Genomic DNA, 24,978 nt, shown 5'->3' on the forward strand with positions numbered 1-24,978 from the left:
TCGTTGTTGCCAATTGCTTGGACATCAGAAGTTACCTGTTAGCTCCTGAGCAATACCAACACAACTCAGCATAGTTCTGCCAACTTGGCTCACAGAAAGGGTCACTAAACTCTGAAGTCAATACAACAGAAAAATGTACTTGTTACTTGGGTTCCAAGACAAAAAAAAAAAATCAGAACGAGAAGTATTCCCTTGCATGTCTGGAAGAGACTTACAGAATACTACCCAGTGCTTAAAGCTACTGCCACAATAGCCTGAAGTGCCACAAAACAGAGTCGTCTTCTGTATAATTAGCAAACATCACTTAAGGGCTGGTATATGCATCTATTTCACCTCTCCTTATTCCTTGCTCTTCTACTACTTTTAACTCTTTCATATCTTCCCTGCTGTATGTCACTATTTCTCAACTCTAATTTTCTGCTAAGAACAGCTTCAACCAAAAAAAGTACCTTGCAAGGACTAATAGGAATGCTGCAAAACCAAGCAAGCAACCAATCTATATCAGCAATAACAGAGCTCTCTTCCATGAGGGAGGGGATGAAGAAAGGGGGTTCTACAATTTCTAGGATCCTTGCAAGACACAGAGAAATTTAGAGCCAAAAAGAGCACAAAGTAAGAATACCACTGCTGCAGTCACAGCACTTCTGTTCTCAACAGCACACGCTGCTCTGCCTGGGGTAAGAAAGCACACAGCAGCAAGCAGCAGAGAGAACCGAGCATGTTGCTTCACACACTGACATTGCAAAGGGAAGGACAGAAGCGGTTCTCAACAAGGGGTCTCAAGGTTTGCCCTCAACTAGCCCAACTGATGTGGGTCAGTGTGATGGGAACGGCACACGTGATGGTTATTAGAATTTACATCTCTCTCCAGTGACAGTATGACATCACATTTTCATATCTGGCTTTTTATTTAAAAGTGACTGGCTCCAGCCAGCCTTTTCCATAATAAACAGGCAGGAGCAAAATTGAGCAAAAGGTTTCCAAAGTTGTCTAATGTTTCTGTGAAGCTCTTTCCTGTGTGAGGTATGTTCGCCTAAATATCAAGATGCATGTATAATGCAACATGCAGTATTTCACTGACATGAAGGAAAGTAATTACTGAAATTAATTACTGTGCAACATTTTTTAAACTAATAGAATAGAAGGTGCTTATTCACTACCCCGGTAACAGAACCTTAGTATTTTCAGAGCTAGTAACAAACAGAACAAATACTTTGGGTAAAATGAAAACTTCAACTAAATACCCAGTGCTGGACTTCAAAGTGTGTATGTGGGGGGGTGGGGGCGGGGAAGCAAGCAAAAACCAACAACCCCCTCCCCCAAACCCACCAGTTTAAAAGAATGAAATAAGAGTCACTGAATCTACTTACACATTTTTTTTTTCTTCCCTGTGTGTCCTATTTTAGGTCCTATGGATAGGAAAGACTCTTACACAACTATTTTTCCTGAAGGACATACTCAGCTCAGAGAAGAAAATGTTACACATCAACATTTCCTTCCTGAGAATTCTGATTACAGCTTGAGAAGTCAAGGACACATGAGTTAGTTATGGATGACAAGCTGTCCAAATGAGTAAGCAAGTGATATTACCCTGTTAGGGGTTAATTAATTTGACTATCTTTTGTTTATTTGTATAACTTACAGTTTGTATACAAGATCAACCAACAAGTAACGTACCAATCACCATTTCTGCCATAGGCAAACCTGCTATTAGCTCCCTTAGAACACAAGAAATTTTTGTTCAGTCTGTGCCTTTGCAGACTTGACAACTGAAATCCACCTTCTCTCTCCATTTAGACATGAAAGCAAGTCACCGTGGCAACTAAGGAAGACATAAGAGTAGTTTTAACAGCAGCTTTCCACACTTTCCCTGCTCTTGCTTTTTGCTGACTTGATTTTCATTTTATCTGATGTGACTCCAGCAAGGCAGAACTTATGCTTAAAATCTGCTAGTGCTTACAGACTGTTTTGCAGTAGATTAAGAGAAGGTGTCAAGTTTCTAGGATTTATTGAGAAAACTTAAGTGTCTGCTACAGTTGGTTCTCCAAGTTGTTGTTATTTCAGATGTTTAAGATAAGTTAGTCAAAATGGAAGTGTCACTGACAGACTCCTCAAAATCCCTTTACAAAAAAAAAGGCACTGAAAGATTAAGTATTTAACTGAGAAAGTTTTATTATTTCATAAGTATATTTCAGACTTTATGAATTATTCCTATCAGAGCAAGCTGAGAAAGAAAAGAAACCTAGAACAGCTATTTTCATTTAGACATCGCCTTGGATTTGAGATATGAGCGCAAGAATCCTGTAGTTTGCTGGCCAACAGCTCTCCCCTAAATTTAGCGATTTAGAGTTATTCCAAGTACTGGACTGTCTGTTTAAAAAAGCTTCTCCTTCCACTGGAAAGCAGCAGTTGTTTAAAGCAGGTAGATGAAAAGCCAGAGATTAATTTCGGTTACATTAAATTATATTCTTATAAAAGATCTAGATGTCAAAGCAGCCACGGTTTCTGTAAGCACAGCCCCTTTCTTTGCTATTCAGCTGTGCAATACAGTCCTGGGAAAGGCAGGACTAGAGGAAGTAATTCAGATTGAGAAATGAGACTGCACAAGCAACCAATTCAATTTAGGACTTATTTTGAAGTTTTGCAATTGTTCAAATGCTGTAGGACTTCAGTTTATTAAAAGCAGTCTTATTATATGGCACCACAACATGTATCTTCTAATCTCTTTTTAATTACTGTCTCATTCAATGGCTGAACTTTGTGTTAGAAATGTACTATGAGACACATTTTATAAGTTACTTTCACAACGAGAATTTCACTTTCCAGTTAGAGATGGTGACGGTTAGCAAAGATAGGTAACTTCAGATTCGAGCCATTTTGCAACAGGTAAAGACTACCTTTCAAAGTATGTCTTAAAGACAAAACACACAAACAAAGAAGAAACCCAAAACCAAAAAACCCACCCCACACCTCAAGTAAACACACACATCAAAAGCATTATGCCGTAAGTTTTTAAAGGGATATTACATACTTGTCTATTGTTCTAAATATCAGTAGTAACAAATTCATCGCCTTCACGTAAAATGTAGTTTAGCCAGTGTTTTCAATGGCATGGAGCAAGCATCTTTTTACTTCCTTTAAATATGAGGATGTACAAGCGTTACTTGTACAAAACCAAGCAATTGCGTCAATTGTGGAAGAGCAGTCAACATTCAAGGTTTTACCTTTTCCATTGCCTTTCATGTGAGGCCCTTAAATCTCCATGTATTTGTGGATCATACTGATCATACTTTATACTCAGCCCCAGTGAGACACATCTGGAGTGCTGTGTTCAGGGCTGGGCTCCCCAGTACCAGAGAGACATGGATATACTGGAGAGAGTCCAACAAAGGACCATGAAGGTGATTAAGGGACTGGAGCACCTGTCATAGAAGGACAGACTGAGAGCTAGGGGCTCAGAGGGATCTTATCTATGTGCATAAATCATAGAATCATAGAATAGTTTGGGTTGGAAGGGACCTTTAAAGGTTACCTAGTCCAACTCCCCTGCTGTGGGCAGATCAGGTTGCTCAGAGCCCCGTCCAACCTGACCTTGAATGTTGCCAGGGATGGGGCAGCCACCACCTCTCTGGGCAACCTGTGCCAGTGTTTCACCACCCTCAGCGTAAAAAATGTCTTCCTTATATCTAGCCTAAGTCTACCCTCTTTCAGTTTAAAACCATTACCCCTTGTCCTGTCGCAACAGGCCCTGCTAAAAAGTCTGTCCCCATCTTTCTTATAAGCCCCCTTTAAGTTCTGAAAGGCTGCAATAAGGTCTCCCCGAAGCCTTCTCTTCTCTAGGCTGAATAACCCCAACTCTCTCAGCCTTTCTTCATAGGAGAGGTGTTCCATCCCTCTGATCATCTTCATGGCCCTCCTCTGGACCCACTCCAACAGGTCAACAGGTCCACGCCTTTCCTGTACTGAGGGGGTAATACCTGATGGAGGTAGTAAAGAAGACTAAGCCAGAGTCTTCTCAGGGGTGCCCACTGACAGGACAAGAGGCAATGGGCACAGACAGAACTGCAGGAATTACATTTAAACATAAGGGTGTTTTTTTGTTTTGTTACTGTTTTTAAATTGTAAGGGTCATCAAACAATCAGAACAGGTTGTTCAGAGCAGCTGCAGAGTCTCCATCCTTGGAGATGCTCAAAATGTGACTGGACACAGCCCTGAGCAACCTCCTGTAGCTGACCCTGCTTTGAGCAAGGGGGTTGGACTTGATTTCCAGAGCTGTCTTTCAACCTTACTAACCACAGAATAACAGAATGGTTGAAGACTAAACAGGGCATCTTAAATGGAAAGGTCGGGGGGGGGGGGGGGGAGGGGAGGAGAATTCAGTCTATTTTGTATTTAATATCAGTATGTCAAAAGAGAGACAGAAAATGTCAAGCTGATTATAAAAAGCTGTGTCAGTGGTCCAACAGATGAATAGTAGGCACAGCAAAAGCAGCATGCAAGTTACACTAATTCCTCATTATCTGTACTCACATCTGCAGTATTTTGTTTAGAAGACAAACTCCAGTAGCCATCAGAGAGCCCTGATGCAGCATATGCAGACTTGCCCTTTGATAGTAGTAGCAGAGACTACAGCATGCCTCCAGTACACAAACCTAACTCAGAGCTGAATGGCATCTGCCTACAGGTCTTCTCTTACAACAAGGTGGATTTGAAAGCCACCATTGAAAGTGCTCCTTGGGTCTCCAGGTGAATATCTGCTGCATGAAGTTGCTGCAGGTAAACTACTATCACTACTTAGAGAGAGCAGCTGAGGTTATCTTAACTTTACAGATGAAAGCCCTGCTCCTCTCTCCATCTGTTTTATGGCATTTTCTATGTTGCAGTCAACAAGATGACTTGCAGTTTGTGTAGACTTAACTACCTCTGTTTGAAACCAAAGAGTTTAATCTATGGCATCAGCTAGTCCAGTATCTGCTCCATGTTGTGCAACAAGGAAAACATTGTGCCACTGAGCAGTCCTTCACCATCAGCACACCACATTCAGCCCTGCATTTGATCTTCACAAACAGTTAAGGATGCTTTTAGCAAGCTCATGGGTGGCTGCTGCTACTGGTAATGGACAAACACTAGGAGACACAATATACATTAACTTGTTCATTTTCCAGCTGATTTCCAAGCTGGAAGGCTTAATATCCTTGTCTTGCACACAGATGTCCCTGCAGCTTCAAACTTTACTGCCTCATTCCCTATCACACAAACCTGCATCCACAACACATACAACAGAACTCACTATCCCCAGTAAGTGCTTTTCTTGGAGGATGACCCCAGTTTATTTCTTAATCTCCCCATATTTCTGCTATATTTACAAAATATGAGGAGTATAATAGTCATATCAGTTCATGTCAAAGGATTAACATAAAACAAGAAAATCCAGATGCTTGTAAGTTAACAGAATAGCTTTCCTATTTCAACAGTGTTTTCCTATTTGAGGTGCTCTGTATTCCCCCGCCTCCCCAATCTGACTTTCTGTTCAGGATTTGGAATACTGGACTTTACATAACAAAAGTCCTAAACTGTGCTATTTAGATAAGCAATTGCTTTTCAGAGGATCTACCTTGGCTACTTAAGAGAAATTAACACCATCAAGACTTCTCAAATCTTTTAGGATTCACTGATTTTAGAAATACCATGAAAAGAAGCAGGAGGTAGTTTCTTCAAGGCAGGCTCAGGAACTTAAATATTCAAAACAGCATGCTTTCTCCAACATGGAAAAAACACCAAGAGGCCGGGACAGCCAGAGGAGGGCAGAACAGGCAGTTTAAAGGGAGAAGCAAAGCTTTTACTGTAGTAAGGGAAGAGCTGGTAGCTTGGAAGTTGTCAGCAGCTCACCTTCATCAGGACAGAGCAAAATTACATTATGCTCAAAAGATACTAGGCCATCAAGGGGGCAAGCTGCAACACCCTCTGTGACCCCAGCTGGAGGCTCCCACCCCACTCACAGGATGGTAGAGTCCCATTTATGCAGGATTCACAGCCCAGATCCCGTATGGAACCAGTTTGTGACCTTAAGGCCAGGCTGCTGAAGAAGTTTGTACAGAGGAAGAAAGGTAAAAATTACAGAGGTAGGACTGCTGAGATGGAAATCATAGCAGGATCCAAGAAGGAAGGCTCCAACATGGGATGTTATAAAATTGTAAAGGGAAAAAGCACCGCAGGAATGTTAACCAGGCTAGTTGTTAACCATCAGGCCACTGGACCAGTATCAATGGAGTTGGTGAAAGACTTGGGACCACCCAGGATCAGTGCCACAGAGCTGCAGGGCCCAATCCTTTCCCTCCTGACTGGTGCCTGTCAGGGTAGTGAGCACACTAATGCTTAGCCTAATGGCTCATTACATCTTAGCTGTCTTTTGTGGGTGTTAGCAAATAAGTAATCGCTTTATACTTTTAACCTGTGTATGTCCTGCTTAGAGTCCTTTTGCAGCTGGCTCAAGATACCTGAGGAAACTGACCCAACCATTCTACAGAAATGCTTAAGCCGAGGCTGGCTTGGCAGCAAAATCATTACAAACGATCAGCCTAGAGGTAATGATGCTGACACCCACAGTGTATAAGATTCTTTGCTATAAACAGTCTAAAAAGAGACAAAAATATGGTGACAGATGCTCTATACGGAAGCATATGTTTCAGCCCTCTTGAAAAGGTTTTTCCCATCCAGACAGAATATGATTTCTTTGGTTTATACACAAATTAAGCTCTTGAGCGGTATTAGTTTCTAGGAGTGCTCAACTCTCTCCACTGACTACAGAACAAAGACAACATGGGCTTTCTGCACCTACAGCTGGTATCTGCAAGTCTCCCATACTACCCCTGGTTTATAGAGAAACAACTGCAAGTCATACTTAGGAGCAAGTAATAGACATTTCTCCCCAAATTGAGCACAACTGGCTTCAAAAACATTTGCACACCTTCACCAAGCATCTCCCCTTCTCCGCTTTCACAAGTAACACTCCAAAAATCCAGAGAGCAGGCAAGAATGGGAATGAAAAAACCCAACATTTTTCAGGCACTGTTCTATATTACTGTTTCTCCTATTTTCCCCTGATGTAAGACTGCTCCTATAAGACAGTTCCCACATGCTTTGCTTCTATAAAGAACTGGAAAGGAAATTTTAAATTAAAACAGCTTTAATTAAATAGTGAAATCTAGGTGAACAGAAAGCAATCAAGTATAAACTAGTTTACACCTTCTATACTACTGGTAACAGCTAAAACACTTAACTCACTGCAGCACAGAAGTAATTAGAATAATTTAACACTTTTGAAAAAATACAGAACAGTTACCTCAGGAAGTGTTTCATGGTGACGGTTTGGTTTGTGTTGCTGGAGCCGTAATCTATTGATCACTGATGACCTCTTCTTCGCAGGCGATATCAGTGCTGTAGAAATAGAATCGAGATGTATTTACTAAACAAAGAAAAAGTGGTACTTCAGTCTTCTAAATTGCTCTTGAAACAAACATCTATGGAAATACATGGGAAAGATGTTAAGAAATCTCATGTCAATAAAAACAAAATGAAAAATCATAATTTGTTCACGCTCTTCAGCCTGAGCGCATACTTTGACCTGACTATACTATCCATGTCTCTTTTCAGAAAAGTAAAAGATTTGACTAAGAGTACAGAATTAAGTGAGAAATCTTGAATAAAGATCTAGACAATTTCAAACACTTCTTGTGTTCTTCAGACACCTGTCTGGTTCACAGCAGCTTCCAAGTGGCAGTTTCAAGAGACACTTGGCTCGCTCTGCTGTTGAAAGTCCTCTATTCCCCAGAATTTGCAACAGTACTTGCAGACCTTGAGTAAAAGTAGCATGTAAGCAAAGAGCTACTACTGGGTCCTGATTTAATTCACTATAGATGTCAGGTAATCAACTTTCCTCGTGACCAACTTTACTAAATGATACGTATGATGTCTTAAAAGAGATACAGTTGACCAGGTTGCCCATCCGTTCTGAGATCTGGCGTCCTACCGTTAATTTTCCATTATGATTACCATTTAGTTCCAGTAGAGGAGAGGAACAGGAAGAATTCATGAAATTATGAATTCATAAAGAATTCATAATTCGGGAACAGGAACAAACATTATAAATATAACCCTGTCCATGTACTGCAGACTATCCCTAGTCACCACCTGTTTACTTCAGGTTTCTAAAATGCAGTATTCACATACAAGTGATATTTGACTAAGAGACACAGACTTCTCAGACTACTGTACTGTATCCTGTAAAAGGCAATAAAACATCCTTACTTGCTGCCAGAAAACACAGTACTGTTACACGTCTGCTATTGGGACAGCTTAATCCAAGACTTAAAGGAGAACAAGACCACAGTTTCAAGCTCTGTACTATACAAACCACACAAAAAGGAAGGCCTGAATGAAAGCTGCGCTGTTGAGAAATCATTTAAGAGCCTGTTTTTCATTAGCACTGCATGCAGCAGCTAAGACCTGAAGGCCTTCAAAGTCTGGCCTCTTTTGTCACAAAGTTATAGATCTAGAGAACCTCAAACCTATTTTCTCTTTCAGGACCTAACAGCACTGATGGGATAAAAATCTTCTTACCCTACCTTGTTCTCATATTCTTTCCCTCTTGTAACTTGCAAGTTTTACATTATGCTGTTGCCTGCTGACAGCAACAGAACAACCATTTAAGTTCAGAAAAATGCAGCTATCTTGTTGGATTACATCACATACAGCTTGCTAAAAATATACAATCCCTGAACTGTGAAAGATTCATTCATTTATATTGGTTTTGACTGGCCAAATCATGTTGCTGTCCCCTGAATACAGCTGTAATTGTCACTGGCTGCAGTGACACCTGCTTGCAAGAGCAGAGAGGTGCTAACGTCAAACTCTGGTTCATTAATGAACACAGTAGGCAGGCTCCTAACACTTCCTGCTACAGCTTTTGATAGGTCCTCGACGACAGCAAGCACAGGGAGCACAGCAGATAGGCAAAAACTGGAGGGGATGTAACCTGCTCCCCTTCTCCAGTCTAGTAATTTGCTGTTTAAAAGATACAGTTTGTGAAAGATTCTCACAGCTGAGTCTTAGCTTTTTAGCATCAACTTGAACAAAGGAAGCTTCACCACAGTATTTGATCCATAAGGGCAGCAGTGTAAGGAACACACCAGAAGTGCCAGAAGCTGTCAAATCAACCCCCTCTAAAAGTGTGTGCTGGCCTCAGCCTCTGAGGTCAGCTCCTTCTTGATTCTGATCAAGGTCCTTGCTGAAAGTGATGCTGCTGCTTTACTACTGCTTTAAAGGGAAAAGGAGTTCCACTTGCCTGAACTCCAGAATTGGCTCATCCAAATGTGGCACGGTAGGAGCTTCAAGATATTCTCCCTTGAAGAATGGTTACCAGCTACAGCCAATTATAAATTCATTTTGAATGCTCATTAAATATTAGATTGTTTCAAAAACTGTATTTTTAGAAGTCATCATTGCTCTCCACAAACCGCTGCCTTCTACCGAGAAAGCTAAACTCAAAGGAAGGTCGCTGGTTGCAAAGAAAAAGCATAACTAAGTGATACAACAAGCATGACAAGTCATTAAAAGTGACAATTTTGGATCTCTTAAAAGCCCACCCTTGGAATTACAAGAATAATTCTCCTTGCTCTCTACCTTTTAATTAAAAGGGGGTGGGAGGGAAGTCACCTGAAATAAACTGTACAGCTGAAGTCCTGATGCCACGAAAGTCAACATCAAAGCCCTCCAGCTTGGAGAGGAACTGTTCACCCTGCAGGCTTCAACAGCTAGTCCCCTACAGCACAGATCCAGCCCACAACCAGGTTAACGGAAAGGCTGTGACCTCAAAAGCAGTTTCCTCCACTGGAGCACAAAGCAATCAAGTTCCACTCTATCAAGAAGGTTTTCAAGACCTAGAGGCAAGACTTCCAGCACAAACGAAAGTACAGAGAGTCTATGCTGCTGTCTTGGTTCATAAGGTAAAAAGTTTACTTTCATGTCTGGCAGACAGGCTTTGTAAATGCTGTCATCTGCTAAGTACAGGGATAGAAATTAATGCCATGCTCTGCGATTCTTGCAATAATTGACTTATGTGGGGACACACAGGCACATGGCATTAAGCTATTTGCATCCAGGCTAGACTGAGAAGCCACATCAGGAGGCAAGAATTTACAGTCATCTTCAAACAAGTAGGAGTGGAGGGCAGCATTCCCCATTTCCATATACCTCCATAAGTGATCCTCTAGGGGAGTTCAGTCAAGATTTTCTGTGAAAAAAAACCAACAGTGTTTAAACTCTTTAAAAAGATTGTTACCACAATTCATAGCTGAGTAAGTTCGACTATTCATAAGCCTGTAGAGCCACAAGACCTAATTTCTGCCAACCTCTTTTCCTCTCAAAATGTAATAGAATTCTTTTAAGTGAAAAAAAAACCCAAATCCCATATGAAGTAAACTAGTACTCTATTTTATTTCCAGTAAAGTTGTTACAGCATTCAGTAAACAAGAACAGCAGCTATAGCTTTGGACGACATTTACACCACTTCAGTTTGCCCAAAAAGTTTCAGTCAGTTGCCACTAAGCATGCTTAGGAAAAAAAGCATTTGTGGTCAGGGAGAGGGACTTGGCTTACAGCCTTCTGTTTTCTTCAGGAAAGAGTTTCCTCAGCAAGTTGAATGTCTGCAGATCAGGAAGGCTTTCAGGGTCCACTTGTGGGAAAGGAAGACACATATGAGAAAAAGATTTCTACAAGTGACATATAATCAGGGTAATGAATGTTTGTGAGCTTGTTGAAAAAAGAGCACAACAATTATACAATTTAGTTGAGAAGTTGACAGCAGTTGTGGACTGGGGGAGACTGAAATACAAGTTTCTGAAGACTCAGCTTCCAGCACTTTTGAAATATCACTTCTGTCAGAAAGTGCCAGACTTGTAGCAGGACGCCCAGAGCCAGCAGGTACCCAGTGGGGAGTTGGCCATACCACCCACCCACCACTCCGAGAGCCTGAGTTTGCACTTTTACATGGTTTCACTCGTGAACTTACAGCTGTGTTTTCCTGCAGCCTAAGAAAGTGTTCCAGCTTTAAGCTATACACACACTCACATTTTCTCACAGAGGAACCTGCAAGATGCTTCCCCTCTTCTCCTTTTGTAGGCAGCTTTTCAGCCTTTTCTAATTTTAAGTCATGCAGCTGGAATAAGCCTAAAGACAAGTAGGTTTGGCTTCGTTAGCTATCTTTCATTAATTCCCTAGAAGTAGCTTACACCAACACCACAGATCCACCACTGAAAACCTCTTGACCCAATGTTTAAAGTTTGCTCTTTGGCATGAAGAGACTCATGTTCTAAGGCTCTAGATTGAGGATGACAGAGCAAGGATGCAGTTTGGATCTCCCATATGCTCAAGTTTCTCAGCTTGCAGGATTTTATCCCATAGCACACCACTTCTGCAAATCAACCTCCTCCTCCCTCCCACAACACACCCACGTACCCATTCACTGCCAATTGTTTCACCCAGTTTATTTTAAACCAGACAGGAGTTTCCCCTCCTAAAAGTAGCTGCAGCTTTTCTTGGAAGAGAAGCAGTACTACTACAAACACGTAGAACAGCAATACTATTGCAAGATCCATCTCAAAATATAAATGAAGCTTTCCTTAAACAAACATTAACTATTTGGATTCTTGTGGCTCTTTATGATCTTTTAAGTAATATAGCAAAGCACACATCAATCTGAAAGGTTAACAGTTGCTGGAGGCTGCAAGAAGTCAGGATTAAGTGTTAAAAGTCACTTCTTTATCTGAAGCTGAGTGTTTGCTTTGTTTGTCTTCAAGAAAGCTGCAGATACAACTGATGGAAAAAGTTGTCTTATTTAATACAAATCACCATATTTGCAGAGTGAAATATAAAACCAAGGTAGTTTTCCTCACAATGTTTGTCTTGCAAGCTAATGACTCACCTGGCATATTGTAAACATTTTTAGAAGGTTTATATTCTAATTATAAAGAAAGAATAGCTGTGCTGAAGAGACAAATCATCAGAACCATTAAGATGAGCAGGCTGAATACAGGACTTTATGTGGATCATTAGATTACAGTTCATCCAAACGTTCCTCCTCACAAAAAAAAAAAGGACGCGTTTAAAATAGAAGGCAGTAATTGCATCAGTCATCTTGAGTGCACAGAAAAAAAAATAATTCATTTATTTTTAGGTTTAGTTATTACAATTTCAATGTAGGTTCTTCTGAGCTGAATGCCACCAACTACATCATGATGTTGATTTCAGGTTGCAACTTTTCTTTCCAGTAGCAACCTGGGTTGCCACCTAGCCCTCATTCACCTCAAAAGCCTATGTGTATTTATTTGTGAAAGACAACAATCTTGAGCCTTATGTCACCAAAAGTGTTTTGCTACTGTATATTCCTCTTTTTTTTTTTTCCCCTGATGGGAATGTTAATGCTTCTCTATCCTGAACACCAATGTGCAATAACTAGAATTAGAAAGGGGAAGAATAGCTGATATAGGTTATGAAATGTCCCTTGAGGTCCTGGTGGATAGCAAGCTGGCCACGAGCCAGCAGTATGCAAAGACAGACAACAGCACTCTGGGCTGCATGAACACAAGCAGAGCCAGTAAGTAGATTGATGGAAGGGATTATCTTCCTCTACTCAGGACTCTTTGGACCGCATTTAGATACTGTCTAGTTTTGGGCCCCAACAATACACGAAAGACACCAATAAACTGGAGAGAGTTAAGCAGAGGCCACTGAGATGATGGGGGAGAGGCTAGGGGAGACGGGCTTGTTCAGCCCAGGGCAGAGACAGCTTTGCGGGGACCCAACAGCACCTCCAGTGCCTGTGGGATGGTCATCGAGAAGTCTTAGATGGACTCTTCACAGCAGTGCAGGGCAGGAAGGTGAAAAACAACAGGCATAAACTTAAACAGGAGAGGTTCAGCCTGGATATAAGGTGAAAAATTTTCAGGCAGTGACACAGGTTGCCCAGAGAGGTTGTGCAGTCTCCATCCTTTGAGGTTTCAAGCCCCAACTGAATGAAGCCCTGAGAAGCCTGACCTCAGAGCTGACCCTGCTGTGAGCAGCAGGTAGGGCTGGAGACCCTCTGAGGTCCCTTTCAGCCTTTGATTATGTGCTTCCCCCACAGTCACTCTTATGGGGAGATCTCAGATATCCTCAGTTATACTCAAGTACTCTATACAACAGACAGGGTGCCCAAGTCCTTGCTATTTTATCAGTTTAAGAGCTACCAACTTCTCACTAAAATCCTGTATAATTTGCAGTGTTTCCCATGAAACAAGCTTAGCTTGAGGATGGAACAAGATTACTCCCCCTACCTCATCTCTCCCCACCACTCCCACCCAAAAGCCTCCACCACTCAATCTGACCATAAACAAGTCATTTTAAGGAACCTACAATTCAAGAATAAGAGTCTACAGGAGTTCTGCCAGTATCCATATAACACACAAAAACCCCAAATACAAATAAAACCCCAACGACTCAAGGACCCCAGCTTGGTCAAGCCATACTAATTCTCAGCAAGTATTCTTTATCAATCAGGCTATCCCACGGAATAGACATATACCTACTTGCACCTTCAACTTGTACTACCGACTTGCATTCATGCCCAAAGGTGGAATAAAAGTCACTTAAAAATGTATTTTAAAACCCAGTAAAAACAGAGGATCTTTGACCATCTCAATTGTAGCATAGTAATTTATAGGTCTTTGAATGTTACAGCAAGAACAGTGCATAGACCTCTCCAACCCAGAACACATCCTGGGAAATGGCTCTATTGCCAAAAAGGCTCTCAGGAACAGGTCACCTCAAACCCCAGTTCCGTGGAGTTCAAAAGCACTTCGTGTTGGCTCAGAAGTGGCTTTGCCTGACACCAACAGATGCAGCCACTGGCAGGACCCACCTCAAAGATCGACAGTGGATGCCTGTTTTGTGTGAACTCAGTTTCCCATCTTAGTACAGAAGGGTATTTTCATTTCCATGTGCCCAAGATGAAGCTGTATTCAACTTCAAGCACTCTTTAGAAGAAAGTCTTGGAACAAAGTGTCACACTTGATTGATGAAGCTAATAAGCAAGACTTGACTTCAGTCACACTGTCACAGGTAGTAAGATTTTTTTTCCTCTCCTAATCTCTGTCACAAATTGACATTTTATGTTTCTGTATTTCACTAGGAGAGTGAGGAAAAGACTAGACATGAAGTCAAAATTCACCAAATTTTAGTGCTGTCTAAAAGAGCCTGTGAGCATGAGCACATACAACACAATTAAGCAACACAAAGAAAGAGCCCTGAATAAAAGCTTAAAATCACAGCAGAGTTGGGGTGTGGGAGAGCACAAAAAACCCCTTCCCCCAAGCCACAGAACAGTGCTTTGAAAGTCTCTAACTCTGTAGTCCTAACTTAGCACTTCACTTCAGACCATTACTGCCTCTTTAAAGTGGTAAATAGCGTCACAGATAAGACAGAAACATGGAAGCATCAAGAGGGTCTTACAATACCTGTAAGAGACAGTCATGTAGGACTGCATTTGGGTTCAAGAAAACTTACTCGTCAAATCTCACATGGTAAGTTACCTCTGATACCATCCAGTTCAGCCTACACACTGCAATTCCTTAGCAGATTTTTTTGCTCAGTGATAACCCACAGTTTTATGAAGATAACATCAAACCAAAACTCAGCATTGTAGAAGCATCTCCGCAGTTCATTGTTGATTTCTGCCCTTTAAAAGAAACAGGCTATGGTTCTGTACCTGACTTTTTAAAGCAAACTAAATCCCCAAAATTCAACAAAGGACATATATATGTATACAGACATATTTTCCCTGCAGAACTGTGGCAATAATCTACTTTTACCAAATTCTATTAGCTCTGGTCAATTACAGTGTTGAAAGATGTTGAAGACAAAAGTTATATGAAGTCACTTCAGATCACCGGTGAGGACTTCACTGGGTACATTCTATTTCTAATACTAAATACGAAGTTAAAAAGCAGAGGAAGCTCTCTACACCCCAGAGTACTGTAAACTTCTAGAAATGTAATCAGATGCTTAACTTCAACAGGAATTAAAGTATCCAAGTGTTGCCTCTGACTATAATGTTTCCATCCTTAACAAGCTTACTTTACTTATTGAGGAAAGTGTATTTTATCCAGAAGAGGCCCGAGTAGATGATATATCAGCTAAAAATGAAGTCTCATGCTTGAAAACAGCCTTCAACCCACAGCAACTTCCCCCCCCCCCCCCCCCCTCATGCATTTTAAAAAGGCATAATTTTTAGCCACTTCTCATGAACTTTCACTTGACCACTGATGAGTTCACCCAGGAGAACAGCATCATCATCTGGGTGGCTTGTGTGTGCCTACATGGTTTGCAATGCCATGTTTCTGGCCTACTTGCTCTGTTTCCAGATGCACCATACAACAGCTTGTACTGTGAGGAAGGCTGTTCTAAATAAAACATCACACTTTGTAGCAACATTCCTTCAAGTTTAGAATAAATCCTACAAGACTGGATGCATAGAATCCAAAGAGGCTGCCTAGTTAGCTCCCAGACTAATTACTGCAGAAGCTCCATGGAAAAAATCCAAAATTACTGTTTCCAAAAGTGAATGACTGATGCTCTTTTACCTTCCCTCCTTGGTTTCCACCTCATTGCCTAGATGAGAGGAGGGTACAAGGTAAAAGGCAAAGATGAAGTATTCACTTGCCACTAAAATTAACCGAAATCTAGATTTGCTTTAGAGCCCTACCAATTCCTAACATGCAGTAGTTTGTGGGGAAGAAACATCATACTATCAATGGGTCACATGCAGATCTACAATGTCAATAGAATTACACCAGAGATGCTTGCTCTATCCTTTCCCCTACCTCTCCAACATGTTATATTTGCTTGTACCAGCTAGAGTTAATTCAGCCATTAAATCAATACAACCTTACACCAAGCATCAGACTGAAAGCATGTAGAACTAAGGACTTTCATATTTATTTTGTTAACTGACAAAAAAAAAAAATTAAGACAAGGACACCAGAGGTGTCAGGACAAAGGCCAAACAAAGCTTTCAAGCTAGAGAAGAATAAAGCAATTTATTTACCCAGAAACTTGGTGAAGGTCTGACACAATTAATACTGATCTAACAGAAAATTGCTTCACGTGGTGCCCAGTTTTCCCATCACTGCATCCAGATTACTTTGGTATGCAAGCGAGAACTTTTCCACAGAGGTCTCTGAAACAGACATGCAAGGGTAGGGTACATGAGAGTTTCTGCATGTCCTTCTGTAATTTTACAGATGCACTGTTCTCTAAGACAGGATTCAAGAATAATGACCTCCCATGCAGTAAGCCAGTTAGATGATGTCATGAAGCACCACATTTGTGAAACTGTGAGCACCCTATAGCAAGTGTTATGCATCAGCTGTTAACTGCCTGCGGTCCTGCAATCTGCAGAGGGACCACAATAAATGAGCAACATACTTAATCTGCAGACAAGAGGACTAAAAATCCCACCGCAGTTTTTTTGCAAACTTCATGGCCTACTATTTCATCTCCTGTTTGCTGCTCAGTGAGATGTTCTGCATCCCAGGAGGCAGGAAACCAGGACACCTCCAAGTATATGACCTTGCTGGAAGCTCTGGTTACATACTTGCTGCCCAGAAGAACATGTGCAGGGTAGATTGCTCTGGTTTTACCAATGTCTGTGGTGAGGAAAAGTGCAAGAAATAATCTGTTTGCCCATGGAAACCAGAAAGTTTTCTTAAGTTTCTGCAATAAAAATTGCAAACTCCATGCTTTGGTTGAAACAGGTTTAAGCCCTTCTTTAGGGAAAAGTTTTGAACGGCAACATGGTTAAAAAAAAACCAAACCAAATCACTTTAGGAGCATCTTCCCAAATCTGTTGTTCAGACAGGACTATGTACCAGCAGCTACCAGTTGACTCTTCAACTTGGAAGAGTCACAAGTATCTTACCAAGTTTTAGTTTCCATTAACAAGGGTTGTGAACAACTGTAAAAAAGTGACTGTATTAAGACTCACTTCACCCTTCTGTAGCTTCACCTAACTCCAAGCAGCACCAAAAAATCAAGCACTGCTTCTATAAGGAGTGGAGAAAGCAAGCTAGGATGGAGTTTGGCAACAGGGACATTCATAGCAAGGAGGGATACAGTAACACAAACACCCCTCTAACATGATGAAGCAAAAGGAAAAGGCAATGAAGATCTGCAAAAGGCAAAGATGGAAAAAATGGTTTGAAGGTCAATAAAGTTATATCAGCTGGTAAGCAAGACTTACGAAACATTTTCAGGCATGGCCCAGGAACCGTCCTTATGTGGTAATTTCACATGATGCCCTTTCTCAACCAAGCAGGAAAAAAAGTCAGTGGCAAGGGAAGTGTGAGGTGCCATGGTGCTCTCCTTCCCTCTGCCATTTCCTTCTCAGTCCTACCAGGCATTTGCTTTCTTTCAGGTGCCCAGTCTCAGATAGAAAAGGACGCTGGATAGCAGAAAATTGGAGGGGAGAAGACAACGTGGGAAGACAACAGAAAGAAGAGACATGAAGACAATTGGAAACTGTTCCTGCAACACCATTACTGAGGGGGAAGAAGAACAAAGCAGAGCCAGGAAGAATACAAACTAGGACAGGATGATTGACAGCATTGGCATAATGCTCTTATTCTTAACACAATGTAACACTGAAAGTCATCTTCCTTCAGCATCTCTTTCTACTTAGAATAGTGGGACATACATTTCTTACAGTCCTACCCTTTACCTCATAAGTGTAAAGTGATAGTTAGAAAAACTTCTAAAGGAAAATAAATAAAACAAGCTCCCAGAACACTTGCAGCAGATACACCCATAATAATTCAGTAATATGAACTGATCTCATCCTTGAGATGGTAACCTGTATGATATAGCACAATGTGCAGACCAAAATTTTGTCCAGATTCAGTGGGTTGGTTGTTTTAAGTGGGTGGGTTTTTTGTTGTTACTGTTGTTGGTTGGTTGGTTTTTGGGCTGAATGGTAACCACAATCTCATCTTTCATACTTTAGATCTAGTCCCAAGTTGCTTGGTTTGCATACGACGTTAACTGGATGTTCAAGATGCAAGAGCAAGAGCACTCCCTTGCTCATGCTGCACCACTCAAATCCCCCTCTGGAAGAAAAATATCCCTCAGAGTTTCAAATAATGCCTACAACACAATAAATAAGGGGGGTTGGGAAGAAAAGCCACTGCAACTGAAACAGCCTATAGTATTAAAAAAACGCTGAAGCATTTTTCTCTTCCAAAGGGAAACCTCAATCCAGCAGTTCTAGGGCATCTCGTTCGCATATAGGTGCCTAAAGACTCCAAAGATGTTGCATAAAGACAACAAGCCCTGACCAAAACACTTGTGCTGTAGGTGGTCAGGACAAACAAGGTTCAAAGAACAACATGACTATCTCAGATCCTTGGAGGTATTGTTGTGGTCCCCCACCACATGGCTGGGGCAGATTGCATGGCCTTTTCTTAATTTGTGCCCAGGATATGTCCTGTTTGCCATATCTTCCTCTGGGAGCACCATCTCTCCTCTCCCTTCCTCCCTCCCTCAAATGGTTCAGAAAGAACTCCTCTTTTCCTCCTTGAATCCATCTGTTCTCCTCAGACTGCCTTAACACTGACAGTGTGAAGGCCTAGAAAGCCCAAATTTAACAAACCCCACATTGATCTTAGTGTTTGAGAGGCACAACCTGTTTGATGGCATGCATCCAAGCCAATGTTGATATGGATGTAGCTTTGTGAAAGCAGAGTGGGAGAGGGAGTAAGAGACTTGCTCTTATAACTGCCTGTCAGAGCTATGGAAGAGGACTACAGCTTCCATGACCGCAGGACTGCTTTGTACTAAGGTGCCCAATTCCTATCACCCACGCACCCACCCAATTGTGCAAGTATTATCAGTGCAGTAACAAATTGTTGCTACACCATGGACAAGTCTCAATACCTGAAGCATCCTGAAGGACAAAGAAAAGTAGGGATTTATTTTTGTTTTTAAATACGTAAATAAGACTACTAAAAAAAAGAAAAAAAAAAATCAGTGGCAAAACTTCTGTTCATTATCAGTGCAATCTGGAACTGGCCACAGGAGCCCTTGCTCAATATGCTGATCCCAGTAGCATCACAATTTTGGGGTCCTAGGAAACTTACCAGTTCACTTTTGGCAGACTCAGATGCAGGCACACAATATGGACTTGTGTGGCAGATGGTGTATATGCTAAGGAATAACTCCTATGTTTGTGAAATTGATAGCCAGTTGTACGCAGTCCTAAATAAGCATTCTTTACAGAAACAGCTTTTCTTCCTTATGCACCTTCAGAAGACATCAGTTAACTGTGAGTGGATTAGCAGCATGATACAGGGAGCTGTAGAGACAGGACCTCATATAACTAATTTTCTTGGGTTTGGTCCTGTCCCTTAATCTCTCTACCTGAGCATCCTTCCCTGGAGAAGCAAAATACATACCTATCACAGGAGCTACAGCTACTTCAGTGCATAGCACAGACCAACAGAAGTGGCTCTCCCAAGGAAAAAAAAAAGTGCCAAGCATTTGAAGTTGAAACTACATAGATAGGGGAAAGGCTGTTTGTTTTTAAACAAAATAGCCGATACGGATGCTGGAGTAGCTCCAACCTGGTCCCTGGGACTGAATGCCAGGTTGCAGTTGGTGTGCTCCCAAAACAGGTCCTCCCATTTATTCTCAGGTGCTCCAAGACTAGTCCACAAAGTGAGGTAAAGAACAAAAAGGCAGGGACAACTGGGTCATTTGCTTCAAAAACACTCTCTCTGCCTCAGCTAAAACATTAGTGTAGACGTGTATATTAAGACTAAAAATGCCTGTGAAGTAATTCTAGGTACAATATCACCAAAGAGGTGAGAGCTCACAGGTACGCAGTTTCCTATAGACACAGTCATGAGGACCACAGTATCCTGTACCTCCTAAGTCTGCTCTAACAAGTTGCAATTTCAACTGCTCAATCTGACGACTGTTTTCAATTCCAGTCTTTGCACCTCCTCTATTTCTCCTATTCTCCAGGCTCCTTTGTACATCTGTGACTGTAGCTGGCTGAACCAGAATGGAGTGCTCAGCCTGAGGTTCTGCAACAGATTAGGACAAGTTAAAAACACCACGTCCAAGCACTTGGTTCCACTCAGGTACTATACCTACTATAAGTGCTGGGAACTATCTTCCTGAAGGGCCTTTCAGCTGTAACAGAAAGCTGAGAAGTGTTTGCTCACATTTTGCAGGGGAGTGGGACATAGTACTCCAGAACGAACTGCCAGAAACGTTTGAAGCTAACCAACTTGGCGTGGGGCTCTTCATTTGTTTTATGCTAAAGTGGATGAGAACTTGCTCGCTCAAATGCAGCTGAGAGGTAGTTTTAAGAAACCAGTATCTTTCACCCAAGACTCAGTAACTGACTGGGAGTGCTCCCAGAGCAGGACTCCTGGTTCAGTTTCACTGTGAGAGTTCAGGTCTCTTGTAGCAAGACTGCTCTGAGACCTGAACCACCACAAGGCAACTGGAGAAGGTCTCCAGAGGATGTGTCAGATACTCAAGCTAGATGTGAGCCAAATCGCTAGTGTAAACATATCCGTAATTTGTTTCAAGGCAAAGTCAAACAGGTCAGTTTACCACTAAAATGCTTGCTTTGCCTTGAAAAGGAATGCTCACGCAGTCCCACGTACCACTGAGAAGTGACTCAGGAAGCTGCTCCCACAGCCTCTGCTGTCAGACTACTCTTTCTACCGCCTGGCAGGAACAAGCAGCGTTTCCACTTCGGGCTCAGGCTTGGCAAATCCTGCGGTGCAGCACAGCTCAGCACTCAAGCTCAGTTATGCAGCTGAGCTCATATCGTGTTACACGGACGCTGAGGATGCTAAGCCTGAACCATAGCCTCAGTCCTGCACTACCACAACCATTCTCCACAACTTTTTACATCAGTCTCATTTTTAATTTTATTTTTCCTTTATCCTTCTTTCCTGATTGGAATCTCACCACCTGGCTTCCTTCCCAGTATTCCAGCAAACCCTACCCTGGAGTTTACTCTTCTTGTCTCCTTCCCAAAGCTTCCATTCAAAGAGGGTAACATATTTCATGCAGTCTTTTGGCCTACGTCACTGAGCAAAAGATTTCAAAGGAATGTCAAATAAAACAAGCTTTCCAATCAAGAAGGCTGAGCAGATGTTCATAAAAAAAAAAGGAAAAAAATAGAGTCTCATGAGCCAGAGGGCATTAAATCCAACAAGATTTGATCTCCAGGCAGCCCAAGCTTACTCTTCTTGCAATTTTCTGCGAACACTTCAAATGACCCCTTGGGAAAAATAAAGCTTGCCTGGCTCTGTATAGCACTTATGCCATGTCTGTACAACTAAACAGAATTTTTGTTAACATTGGTTACAGCTGATCACAGCTTAACTGCAAGTACAAGTTCTCCGGACAGCTTTAAAAATACAAGATGATTCAAATACTAGCAGCAGTCTGGAGCCCTACACACACTAGCATTTGTACAACAGCATTTTCTCTGCTTCCATCACTGCAAGCAGAAGCAAGACTCTGTTTGCCCAGGGGTGATGATAGATAACAAAATAACCACCTAATGCAACATAGCCCTGAAGTTTCCCTGCTTAAGTATAGCGTAGCTCAAGGGGCTGTAATTCCCTGGCAAGAGTGACAGAAAGATGTTTGATCTGAGGAAATTCTTCGGTTCATAAGTGTCAGTGCAGCTAATATGATGCTGTCCCATGGCTAATAAAGCCCTGTCTCAAGAGCTGAGCAGGCAAAGGATTCATAGACACTTTGGTTCTATGCTTAGCCCTGGCAGGTTTTTACACGAGCAGAACATGTTTTACTGTATATCAGTGAACCAGCAGGAAAGTTAACAAATGTATGCTGTTACATGATTTTTCCATTGTTTAGTGCTTTCCTGGAAGCGTGTTCTGCCTAGAGTGATACATACAGCATCTGATGCTGTCACATGATTTCACTCCTGAAAATCATAGGCTTCCTGTCTCTGAGCATCTATTAGGCTTGGCGATAAGTCAACTGCTACAGCAATGTGGTTTTGCATTAGTTTTAGTTGAAATATTGCTTAAAATGATATGCAAATTATGAGAATTGAATAAGTCAAAAGATATTTCTAGATGTAACTCCACCTGTTCAGTTTGGAAATGCAGTGGTCCACGTTTTTTAAGAAAGTCAGAGAAGAGCAGGCTCTCCTTAAAATCAGTAAGTCTCCCTCTGTACTTGCACTTTGCTAAATATGCTAAATAGACATAAGTATGCAACACCTACCAAATTACTGCACATAACGAGACTTTTACTGTTCTCATCTTAGGGAGACGAGATGTTCTTATCACAAGCACACTCAACTGCTTCAACTATTCAAGGATCTACCACTACAAAATAACGTTCTTTAAAAATGCATAACAAAATGTTTGCAACAGAAGGCAAACAGTAAGCTTCTGTAATGCATAAGGATGATGCAGGATTTAAGAGATGCCATTTCTTCTATTCTACTTCATTTTAGGATAAATTAGAATAGCGGGGGTGGGGGCATAAGAGAGAAGAATGAAAACCTGGATTTACTAAAGCATGCAAGCCACAAAATAAATTTCTTTCAGTTCCTAAAATGGCTCCTTTGTTTCAAACGCCTTTGTCATAAAAAACAGCTTGTTGTGATCTGACTGTTGAGTTGACCGAATTGGGACAAAGGTGTTGTTCTCCTACCCCCGCCCCCCCCCCCCCCGCCCCCATTCTGACATACACTTTAGCTACTCTCTTTTAGCCATTTTCATGGAAATGAGAAAAGCAGAAACGGTGAGGACAAAGAGAAACATAAAAGACTACAGACATCAACCCTAGAGTTAACTCAGGAGCAAGTGTAACTTCAGTCCACAATGACCATGCGGGGGGATGAAGGGGAGGCAGGGAAAAAGAAAAAAAAACCCCAACAAACCCAAACATCATTATCATGTCCACAAGTCGGTGTAACTGAAGTCCACAGACCTCAGGGCAGCTGCGCGCCGCGGCGGCGGGGCAAGCCAGGCCGGCGGCCTCCAGCGCAGGGCGGGCGGGCTGCCGGGGCAGGGCGCGGAGCCCACTGCGGAGCCGCAGAGCCGTGCGCCTGGCTGCCGCCCAGAGCCGGCCTCCTCCAGCCGTCCCTTCGCGAATTACAGAGGATGGGGGCGTTAAAAAAAAAAAAAAAGAATGAAATCTAAAAAGATCAACAAAAACAACCCCAAATGCGCAAACCACCCAGCGTCCCCCCAATTTCCTTACGCCGCAAGGTCTTCCTAGGGAGAGTCCCGCATTCAAAGCGGCAAAACTTCGCTCCCAGAGCCGGGCGGAGGGGGGGGCGGGCAGCGCAGGGGGCTGCGATGCGATGCCCGGAGCCGCCTCCCGTCGCTAGGCGACCCGCCGGCAGGGCCCGCCGCCGCCGCGCACTCACCGCTCCGCGCCGCTACATCCCCGTGGCGCGGCGCAGCGCAGCCGTCGTCCCGGGCCGTCCTTCCTCGCCGGGCGGGTGCGGTGCTGCCGCCGCGATCTGGGTCACCCGGCGCGGCGCTCGGCGAAGGTGAGGAGGAGGAGGAGGAGGAGGAGGAAGGCGGGTGGCGGTGCCGCCTACCGGCGAGCGCGGGGAGAGGCTGCGGCGGGGCCCGAGCCCGCCCCGCGGGGAGGGGAAGGGGCCGGGGACCGCTGGCAGCCAGCGCAGGATGCACCTTTCCTCCCTTTTTGACCTTCCCCCGTCCCAAAACGAAGCTGGATTTCCGAGGCCTTCCCTCCCGTCCTCCCCACGCTTGCCGGGGAAAAGCGATACCTGTCTGCGCTTGAGGGAGTCCAGCCACGGGGGTACAGTTAAGGTCCCGGCTAGCTAGGGTAGTATCCAACCTCCATATCCCATCCCACCAACCTGTCAAGGCGATCAGCGTCCTTTCTTCCCCAGCAGTATATCCTGAAGGCTTTTGATCTTCAAAATTTAAAATCCGCTAATCAGGATCACAGGCATGCCAGTGTGTTTATATGGCTCTCCTCTCCAAGAGGATAATGACTGTTGTCTGAAGCATCCACAGAACCATTTAAAGTTTCCCAGTGCTGTAACTACTGCTAGCAGGCAAATAGTCTGTGTTTCTGTTCGTTCTTACTGCTGCATGCATCTGTCCAGATGTTCCTTTGAAGCTGTAAGCAGGCTGTCAGGCCACATGGGTAATGTGGAGATGCCAAATAGTCTTGGGTTTTAGATGTCCTTTGAAAATACTAATTAACCTCTTTTTCAAAGTGTTTTCTATGCCTAACCTGAAAATAGCTTTCTGCATGCCTGTTAAAGGGACGCAGTTTAATTTCTTCTGAATATCCTTTTGCAGTCATTTTGATCCCATAATCAACTGTCACATTCGAGAAGTATGGTGAAAACACTAGGGTCACTAAGTTAAACGTTTAATGACTAGGAAATGCCGTTCATGTCTTACACTCAAGGCAAAGCAGACTGCTACTTCATCCTCCTCCTAGCTAGAGCTATGTAGTCGCTCTTCCACTTCTTGACATCACCTGGCTGGCAGAAACTGCGATTTGCAGAGCTGATTGAATGGCAGGGACAGGTCTCAGCAGCCTCTGCTACGGCCGTGCTGTCCATCAGCAACCAAGGTCCAATGCTCAAAGGAACCCACTAAATGATGGGTATCAGACTGCAACTTTACTACCTCATCTCTTATTTGCCTCATGTTTTCCACAATGAAGTAAGATTTCAAGCTTAATTCCATGCATCAATGCAACTAGAAAAGTAGTTCCGTCTCCTGCATTACGGTGTTTTTTCTAATTACTATATCCCAGTGATTCCCTTCCTCCCCCGCCCCCCTCCCAATCCTTGCTCTCAGTTCCTGAGCCTGTCAGGGACTGCTCTATCG

The 24,978-nt window shown here is 42.7% G+C and overlaps 1 protein-coding gene across 6 annotated transcripts in view; it reads right to left on the reverse strand.

The window, feature by feature from the left end:
• Positions 1-24,978, reverse strand: part of ELMOD1 (ELMO domain containing 1) — a 63,240-nt gene that overhangs the window by 26,573 nt on the left and 11,689 nt on the right. The window contains exons 1-3 of one of the 6 annotated variants that reach the window (XM_076328191.1): positions 17,334-17,442; positions 16,140-16,271; positions 7,344-7,438 (exon numbers count right to left, since the gene is read on the reverse strand). In XM_076328191.1, the coding sequence (XP_076184306.1) occupies positions 7,344-7,360 (17 nt within the window). In that variant the 5' untranslated portion in view covers positions 7,361-7,438; positions 16,140-16,271; positions 17,334-17,442. Of the gene's footprint in view, positions 1-7,343; positions 7,439-16,139; positions 16,272-17,333; positions 17,443-23,083; positions 23,101-23,525; positions 23,607-23,987; positions 24,041-24,978 lie in introns of those variants that run through there. The other 5 variants (XM_076328193.1, XM_076328190.1, XM_076328195.1 and 2 more) reach the window with 5 other exon arrangements.

This window comes from Aptenodytes patagonicus, chromosome 1 (genome assembly GCF_965638725.1).
Source record: "Aptenodytes patagonicus chromosome 1, bAptPat1.pri.cur, whole genome shotgun sequence".
Classification (NCBI taxonomy): Eukaryota; Metazoa; Chordata; class Aves; order Sphenisciformes; family Spheniscidae; genus Aptenodytes; species Aptenodytes patagonicus.